The sequence below is a fragment of the Rhinoraja longicauda genome, chromosome 34, assembly GCF_053455715.1.
Source record: "Rhinoraja longicauda isolate Sanriku21f chromosome 34, sRhiLon1.1, whole genome shotgun sequence".
Lineage (NCBI taxonomy): Eukaryota > Metazoa > Chordata > Chondrichthyes > Rajiformes > Arhynchobatidae > Rhinoraja > Rhinoraja longicauda.
This window is the reverse complement of record NC_135986.1, coordinates 7,235,711-7,245,328: the sequence shown is the minus strand read 5'-3', so window position 1 is coordinate 7,245,328 and position 9,618 is coordinate 7,235,711. Positions and strand designations below refer to the sequence as shown.

The 9,618-nt window shown below is 47.1% G+C and overlaps 1 protein-coding gene across 1 annotated transcript in view; it reads right to left on the bottom strand.

Annotated features, from left to right (window-relative positions):
- Positions 1–201: 201 nt before the first annotated feature.
- The window catches only part of LOC144609307 (uncharacterized), a 17,877-nt gene continuing 8,460 nt past the window's right edge, over positions 202–9,618 (bottom strand). Inside the window, exons 2-4 of the mRNA XM_078427738.1 lie at positions 7,059–7,126; positions 1,904–2,022; positions 202–1,127 (exon numbers count right to left, since the gene is read on the bottom strand). Coding sequence (XP_078283864.1) covers positions 202–1,127; positions 1,904–2,022; positions 7,059–7,126 — 1,113 coding nt within the window. The remainder of the gene's footprint in view (positions 1,128–1,903; positions 2,023–7,058; positions 7,127–9,618) is intronic.

Here is a 9,618-nt window from a genome sequence, read left to right as displayed (position 1 = left end):
TCATTCCTTTTACTCCCTGCTCCGATAATCAGCTCGCATTGTTTTAGTCCCGAGACAGTTGATCGAAACATTCACCATGACTACTTTATAGCATCACTCCCGGACCCACCAGTGTGTCTTTGTTTCAGCTCTTAATAGACGACGCTGTTGTGGTTACCTCGTTAACACATTCATTACAGATTAACATTTATTACATCAGATTTATTTTTGAACAATCTTAAGACATATTGTGAAGGGATACTTGATTGCATTCTTCAGTTCGTCTCTGACCTTAGACTGAGTGAGCACATAAATAAACGTGTTCGTGCACGAACTTAGAATTTTAAGCATGTACGCAGTTGAACTTGCGAAATACCTTGGGTTATCGTAGCTTTGGACTTGGTGTAAGTTGGCAATATGCGTGTAAATGAAGAAGCACACGTCCGTAAGCCACAGGAGGATGAAACTTCCGGACACACAGAAGAGTAAAATGATCGATTTCCTTCGACTCTGCATCTCCGGGTCCTCCTGTTTCTCGCCACTGGCGTGTGCGCGGAGCTTCCTGCGGACTCGGCTCGCAACCACGATGGATCTGACCGTCAGGATATTAAGCGTCACAATAACGAAAAATGGAACCAGAGGGGTTAAAATGGTATGAATCCAGGAGAAAGCAAGCCACCCGGGATGAGAAAAATATTCCGGCATTTCCAAACACCCGATTGGGTAGTTTACATAAGAAGAATAAAATGCAAAGTAGTAGGGGATGTTCCGTAATAAGCTCACCACATACACTGTTGCTATCGCCACCCTGGCGATTCTAACCGTGCAGTACTTGGTCTTAAAGCCCTGGCAACAAATAGCCACAAAGCGATCAAATGTAAAAGCGACAGTTAACCAGACTGAGCAGTCCAGGGAAACATATCCCATCACTTGTTGTAGGGTGCATGCAACAGTGTGAGTGGACCCTCGGAAAATCGCAGAGTAAAGGAAATGTATCGCCACGTTGAAGAAGACGGCCGTTAGATCTGCTGCCGCCATCGCCACCAGATAGTGAGTGATGCACCGGGACAGTCCGCAATTTCCCCGTCCGATAACGATGATCGCCACTAAATTACTTGTGAGGAAATGAACACAGACGGCTTTTGAACCTGGTCACCAGATGCAAGGTGCTCTCCATGATCGTGGTCATGGTGCAGGCACGACCCCTACAGCTGTACTGCGGTATGACAGTCGCCCGCGCAAAAATATCAATTCATCATGAAATGTGTACGAAGGAACTGCAGATGCTGGCTTAAACCGAAAATTGAAGGTGGGTTTGGGTGGTATGGGTTGAGATGAAGTAGCAGTGTCCAGCAGAGACACGGTACTAAAGGCCACCTTTGTGTGTGGGTGCTTCAGTCTCCGTGTATTCCGATAGAAAGACACATTAGACCCTGTGTTGCTGTCATCTCCATCCGGAATTAATACAGACTTCCGAAACCGTTCTAATAATTGTCAGAGTGATAGGCAAACAAAGGATTATAATGATGGCTTTTCAGTGGCATTAAAAGTGAGGATTTGCGTTCACGGAGCCCGCACTTTGTATAAAACTTCACCTCGGGAACCACGCAGGAACCGCGCACTGCGACCCTTTCTGAGCCACTCCGAGAGTTGCATCTCCCCCTCCCATCAGCGACCCTCTTCAGTTCCCCGTCGGCTTCGTGCGCCGACATTCCGCATCGTTTCCTCTCACTGACATGTACCAACAAAATATAAAATATGCAACTTCTTGAAGTAATTTCAGAGACATGCTGTTGACTTGTGTTTGCGTGGCGGATACATTAGATGGACAAACCCCGGGCAATCACTCTCCTGATCCGAAGGAACAGATGCAAAAATTCAACCTCTTAACGCTGTTAAATGGCAAGCGGATATAACGACTTACTGAGCAGTCCGACGACTGTGATGACGTAGTCAAAGTAATATTGGACACGGTGAAGGGTATCGATCCGGTAACGGTTACTAGACCACATTGCTGATATCGGTGGGAAATAAAGATGTGGCCTGTGCTCACAATGGTCTCAGGTAGATCGTCACCGCCAGTAGCTCAAGGTTCCCGGTCAGGTTTATTTATACCTCACGAAATTCTGATGTCGTCAATTACATTTCTCCCAGCTGCAAATTAATTCCGCTACTTATAAAGATTGTGAAATTCTGTTTATCTGATATTGCTGAAGTACCTCTTGAGACTGTCCAAAGATTGTTTTGTACATCTGCCAACATCTACTCAGCCTGTTTTGTATCTAAGTTTTCAACATAATGGAAATAACTGACATATGAACCCCAGTGCGGCTCCCAGAACCTCTACCATCAATGCCCCAGTTCCCCATTCGTTCAGCCAGCACGCAAAGGTTTTCACGGTATCTCGGTAGGGCTAACAAAAATGAACCGAACCGAAGGGAACCAAACTAAACCAAATCGAAACAGACCAGGAAAGGATGGGGGCTGTGGACAGATATGGCTCAGTTGTCTTGCAGCACAGGTTTAATAAATACCGGGATGGTTCCCGCTAAATTGGGATTGTTGGCGACAGAGAAGATTCACGAGGATGGTGCCACGATTGGAGGGTCTGAGCTACAGGTATAGACTGAGTAGGCTAGGACTCTATGCCTTGACGCGCATGAGGATTGGGGTGATCTTATAGAGTTGTATAAAATCATGAGAGGATTAGATCGTGTAGATACACAGAATGTTTTGCCCAGAGTAGGTGAATCGAGGACAAGAGGACGTCGGTTTAAGGTGAAGGAGAAAAGATTTAGTTTGAAGCCAAGGGACACATTTTTTCAACGAAAGGGTAGTGGGTATATGAAACAAGCGTCAAGAGGAGGTAGTTGAGGCAGGGACTATCCCAATATTGAAGAAACTGCTAGACAGGTACAAGGATCGGAAAGGCTGAGAGGAATATGGACCACACTCGGGCAGGTGAGACTAGTGTAGCTGGGACTTGTTGGCCGGTGTGGGACAAAGAAACTGTTTATATATTGTATCACTCTATGACCCAATGACTCCAATCACCAATTAATCCAATCACCCTCCCAACACCAGCACGTGTTTAATATAGACTGGGATAGTTCCAGATAAATTGGAATTGAAATATTTCGGTTCCGGGGCTGGTGTTATGTGCCCTTCCACAGGTCTCGGTGAACTTTGACCTGTATGTGGGTTCAGGAATAAATTGGAAATGCAAATGATATGTTGGCCACTTTTACAGCAAGCGTTTCTGAGCTCAACGTTCAAATGTTTTGCATTACTTATATGGGCACGTAAAATATTGCACCAGGATACTGGGCCCCACGTCCACCCTGTTCTGTTGACAGGGTCATGGTTGATCAGCTTCTTTAACCTCCTGTTTCCGCATCCTCCCCATCTCCATTGAGCCCTCGTTGGCATTAAAGTACTTGTATTTGTCACTTGTCGTTGTATATTTAATGGCCCGTTTCCACTGCCTTTTGATAGAGAATTCTACCGTGACAACATCCTCTGGAGGAAGAACTGTCTCCCGATCTTGGTTAACGATAGGAGCAGAATTAGGCCATTCGGCCCATCAAGTCTGTTCCGCCATTCCAACACGGATTTGCCACTCCCTCCTTACCCCTTTCTCCTGCCTTCTCCCCATAATACCTGGAACCCGTACCCATCAAGAATCTATCTATCTCCGCCTTAAAAACATCTATTGACGTCCTCCACTGCCTTTGTGCCAAATATTTCCAGAGATTCATCATCCTCCAACCAAATAAATATATACGTATATAGGTCTGAAGAAGGGTCCCAACCCGACACTTCAACTATTCCTTCTATCTAAAGATGCTGCCTATTCCGCCGATTCAGCTTTTTGTGTCTATCTTCGGTGTAAACAAACATCTGCTGTTGCTTGCCACCCACACACACACACACACACACACACACACACATTTATATATATATATACACACACACACACACACACACACACACACACACACACACACACACACACACACACACACACACACACACACACACACACACACACACACACACACACACACACACATATATGTATATACACATATATATATACATATATATATATATGACAGGACACATATATATATATGTGTGTGTGTGTGTGTGTGTGTGTGTGTGTGTGTGTGTGTGTGTGTGTGTGTGTGTGTGTGTGTGTGTGTGTGTGTGTGTGTGTGTGTGTGTGTGTGTGTGTGTGTGTGTGTGTGTGTGTGTGTGTGTGTGTGTGTGTTTTCTATGTGTAGATGCTCGTTAGTGAAGTCAATCTTGGACTGTGCAAACACTGCACAGACAGCGCCCAAGGTCAGGATCCAAATCGCGTCGCGGGCGCCGTGAGGAAGCAATTCTACCGGTTCCACTCCTCTGCTGTCCTGTGTACAAGCTATATTGTGAGACTGGAGTGCAAGCTGTGGGGTGGATTTGGTCCCAGAGGTTGCTGCTGGCGATTCCCCTTCGTTTGTTGGGAATTTGAGGACAGCGCTCAGAGGTCCACTGCCCGCCATGTCCAAGCCCCTCTCTGTCAGCGGACCGTTGGACAAACGGCGGTGTGGAACCGATCAGCTCTGCAGAGGGTTGTGGAAAGGGGGCTACAAATGGGAGGATCATTGGAAAGAGTGACGGAGGGAGGGGCTGGGGTTGTGGATGTGAGTGTTACCTGGAACTAAAACATTGAATGGCGTTTCCACAGGAGCAAGGATATCGTGGAAAAGCTGCACAACGCCTTGGTTAGACCCCATCTGAGGTTCTGAATGCAAGTTTGACCTCGGTGTCTGATGAAGGGAGTTCTCGACATGCCGAGAATGCAGCAAGTGCCAAGTCCTTGATGAAGTAAATGATAAAATGTTGAACAATGCATGACGGCACAGCGTTTGCCAGAGGTTAAAGCGTTCAAGCTCACAGTGTCGGAGGGGGAGCAGGAGGAGCAGTCCATGTATTCAAAGACCTGACCCACCCACCGAGTCCTTCTTTCTTTCCCTGCTCCCATTGCGAGAATGGTACAGAGTTTGGAAACACGTACCACCAGACTCAAGAACAGCTTCCAGGTTTCTAATCGATGCTTCTATAATCCAGGGTACTGTACGATATCACATTGAGGACATTGGTCTTTGGCTTTGGTTCTTCCATACGCTGGGATACAGTCCGATGCATCTTTACTCCGTTTTGGACATTAGACTCTGTCTGTGGAACTGATGTGCAACATGCTAAGAACTGCTTGATTAGTTAATTAATTGATTTGGACACGTGACGGGGGTTATGGAGAGAAGGCAGGAGAATGAGGTTCAGAGGGAATGATAGATCAACCTTGATTGAATACCAGAGTAGATTCGATGGGCCGTATGGCCTGATTCTGCTTATATAACGTATGAATTTATGAGCTATTTTCTGCACTCTATATTTTCGAACCGAACCGAATCGAACCAAACTAAACCAAACCGATACAAACCAGGGAGGGATGGGGCTGTGGGTCAGTTGTATTGCAGCACGGGTTTAATAAATACCGGGATGGTTCCCGTTAAATTGGGATTTTTGCCGGCAGAGAAGATTCACGAGGATGGTGCCACGATTCGAGGGTCTGAGCTACAGGTATAGAGTGAGTAGGCTGGGACTCTATGCCGCGAAGCGCAGGAGGATGGGGTGATCTTATAGAGTTGCATGAAATCATGAGAGGAATAGATCGTGTAGATGCACAGAATCCTTTGCCCAGAGTAGGCGAATCGAGGACAAGAGGACATTGGTTTATGGTGAAGGAGGAAAGCTTTTGTAGGAATCTAAGGAACACATTTTTTCAAAGAAAGGGCAGTGGGTGTATGAAACAAGCGTCCAGAGTAGGTAGTTGAGACAGAGACTATCCCAATAGTGAAGAAACTGTCAGACAGGTACAAGGATCGGACAGGCTGAGAGGAATATGGACCACACTCGGGCAGGTGGGACTAGTGTAGCTGGGACTTGTTGGCCGGTGTGGGCCAAAGGAACTGTTTATACATTGTATCACTCTATGACCCAATGACTCTAAACGACAAATTAATCCAATCATCCTCCCAACACCAGCACGTGTTTAATATAGACTGGGATAGTTCCAGATAAATTGGGATTGAAATATTTCGGTTCCGGGGCTGGTGTTATGTGCCTTTCCACAGGTATCGGTGAACTTTGAACTGTATGTAGGTTCAGGAATAAATTGGAAATGCAAATGATATGTTGGCCACTTTTACAGCAAGCGTTTCTGAGCTCAACGTTCAAATGTTTTGCATTAATTATATGGGCACGTAAAATATTGCACCAGGATATTGGGCCCCACGTCCATCATGTTCTGTTTGACAGGGTCATGGTTGATCATCTTCTTTAACCTCCTGTTTCCGCAAATTTCCATTGAGCCCTTGTTTGCATTAAAGTACTTGTATTTGTCACATGTCGTTGTATATTTAATGGGCTGTTTCCACTGGCTTGTGATAGAGAATTCTACCGTGACACCACCCCCTGGACGAAGAACTGTTTCCCGATCTTGGTTAATGATAGGAGCAGAATTAGGCCATTTGGCCCATCGTCTGTTCCGCCGTTCAATTATGGCCGATCTGCCACTCCCTCCTAACCCCTTTCTCCTGCCTTCTCCCCATAACATCTGGAACCCGTACCCATAAAGAATCTATCTATCTCTGCTTAAAACATCTATTGACGTCCTCTACTGCCTTCTGTGGCAAATATTTCCAGAGATTCAACACCTTTCAACTAAATAAATTCTTCCTTATCTCCTTCCTAAAGAAACGTCCTTTAATTCTGGGCCATGGCATCTCGTCCTGGATTCTCCCACAAGTGGGAACATTATCTCCACGGCTACCCTATCCAAGCCTTTGAGGTTCTCGATGGACTACCTCGTACTGCCAGTGGCCATGGTCTTGATCTCGTCAGCCACTGGCGCCATCCTCCCCGGATCCATTTCACCTAATGCTGTTAGACATATACAGGATTTCACGATGTCCCTTCTCATTCTCTCGTACTCCAGTCAATATATTTCAAGTCGAACTAATCTCTCCACATACCCCAGACCCGTCGTCGCATCAGTCCATTGAATGAGCACTTGCTGCATTCTCGCCATGTCGAGAACTCCCTTCATCAGACACAGATGTCACAGTTGCATTCACAACCTCAGATGGGGTCTAACCAAGGCGTTGTGCAGCTTTTCCACGATATCCTTGCTCCTGTGGAAACACCATTCAATGTTTTAACTCCAGGTAACACTCATATCCACAACCCCTGCCCCTCCCTCCGTCCCTCCTTCCAACGATCCTCACATTTGTATCCCCCTTGGCACAACCCTCTCCAGAGCTGAGCGGTTCCACACCGCCGGTTGTCCAACGGTCCGCTGACAGAGAGAGGCTTGGATATGGCGGGAAGTGGACCTCTGAGCGCTGTCCTCAAATTTCCAACAAACGAGGGGGAACCGCCAGCAGCAATCTCTGGGACCTATCCACCCCACAGCTTGCACTCCAGACTCACAATATAGCTTCTACAGAGGGCAGCAGAGGAGTGGAACCGGTAGAATTGCTTCCTCACGCGACGCGGTTTCGATCCTGAACTTGGGCCCAGTCTGTGTAGTGTTTGCACAGTCCGAGATTGACTTCACTAACGAGCATCTACACATAGAAAACACACACACACACACACACACACACACACACACACACACACACACACACACACACACACACACACACACACACACACACACACACACACACACACACACACACACACACACACACACACACACACACACACACACACACACACACACACACACACACACACACACACACACACACACACACACACACACACACACACACACACACACACACACACACACACACACACACACACACACACACACACACACACACACACACACACACACATACACATACACACACACACACACACACACACACATATATATATATGTCTGAAGAAGGGTCTCAACCCGACACGTCACCTATTCCTTCTATCCAGAGATGCTGCCTCCTCCGCCTGTTCAGCGTTTTGTGTCTATCTTCGGTGGAAACCAACATCTGCAGTTGCTTCCCACACACACAAACATGCACACACACGTATACACACACACGTATACACACACACACACGCACGCACACACACAAACACACACACACACACACACGCACGCACACACACACGCACACACACACACACACACGCACACACGCACACACGCACACACACACACACACACACACGTGCACGCACACACACACACACACATGCACACACACATGTGTATATCAATGTGTGTATATATATATATATATATATGTATATATAAAACATAGCACAAAAAGTAAGGACATTTGTGTTTGGTAGATTATTTCTTTGTTGTAACAATGCTTCTTGGCAATAAATCTTATACCTTTGGAAAGCCTGTTTATTTCCCTTTTAAATGGTGTCACATTTGAAAGGAACATGCATTTATGGGATGAGCAGTAGAGCTGAGTATATGGGTTGCGCCCATGAAAAATTTGCCAAATCTTCTCTGCCAATGCCAAACAGCTTATTCTGCTGTTGCTTTTGACTCTTGTTTTGAGCTTCTGGTACCCCCAGGTGCTGAAAATCAGGTGCCTGATTGGCACCTGATTGGCAGTATCTGTGAGCATGGGCCCTGCTACAGTGGTCAGTAGGTGTCTGCTCCAAGAATCGGCATACCACGTTTGACTGATCTGGATAGGGCCCGTGCGATAGGGCAACTTCAAGCTAGTGTTTCGCAAAACCAAGTTGCGGCATTATTTGGAGTGAACCCTAGTACCATTTCCAAAGTGAAGGCCAAGTTCCATATAACGGGGGATGTCAGAGACAGGCCGCGAAGTGGGCGTCCCAAGAAGACGCCACCCGAAGAACACCGTTTCCTCACCCTGTCAGCAATTAGGAACCGTAGGCTGTCTTCTACAGATTTGCAGTCAAGGTTTGCAGGACGATATGGCCGACGGCTCTCTGCCCAGACAATTCGGAACAGACTGCATGCAGCCGATCTCCGGTCTCATAGGGCTGCCAGGAGGCCTGCCATGACTGCCCTTCACCGTCAGGTCCGTTTGCGCTGGTGTCGGCAACACGTGCACTGGAACCTGAACACGTGGAGGAACGTTATGTTCAGCGATGAGTCCAGATTCTGCCTACGGCAGTTGGATCATAGGGTCAAAGTGTGGAGAAGACTCGGAGAACGCTATGCTGATTACTGCACCGATCGAGTAACATCTTTTGGTGGAGGCAGTGTGATGGTGTGGGGCGGCATCTCCCTCACTGGAAAAACGAGGCTTGTCATCATTGGAGGCAATCTCAATGCAGAGAGATATCGAGATGAGATTCTGCAACCAGTGGCAATCCCATATCTCCACAGTCTGGGACCGAACTCTATCCTCCAAGATGACAATGCTCGCCCCCACAGAGCAGGGTTTCTCAGAGACTACCTCCAGAATTTGGGAGTGGAGAGGATGGAATGGCCTGCCAGCAGTCCTGACCTCAACCCCATTGAACACTTGTGGGATCAGCTTGGGCGTGCTGTTCGTGCCAGAGTGACCAACACAATCACGTTGG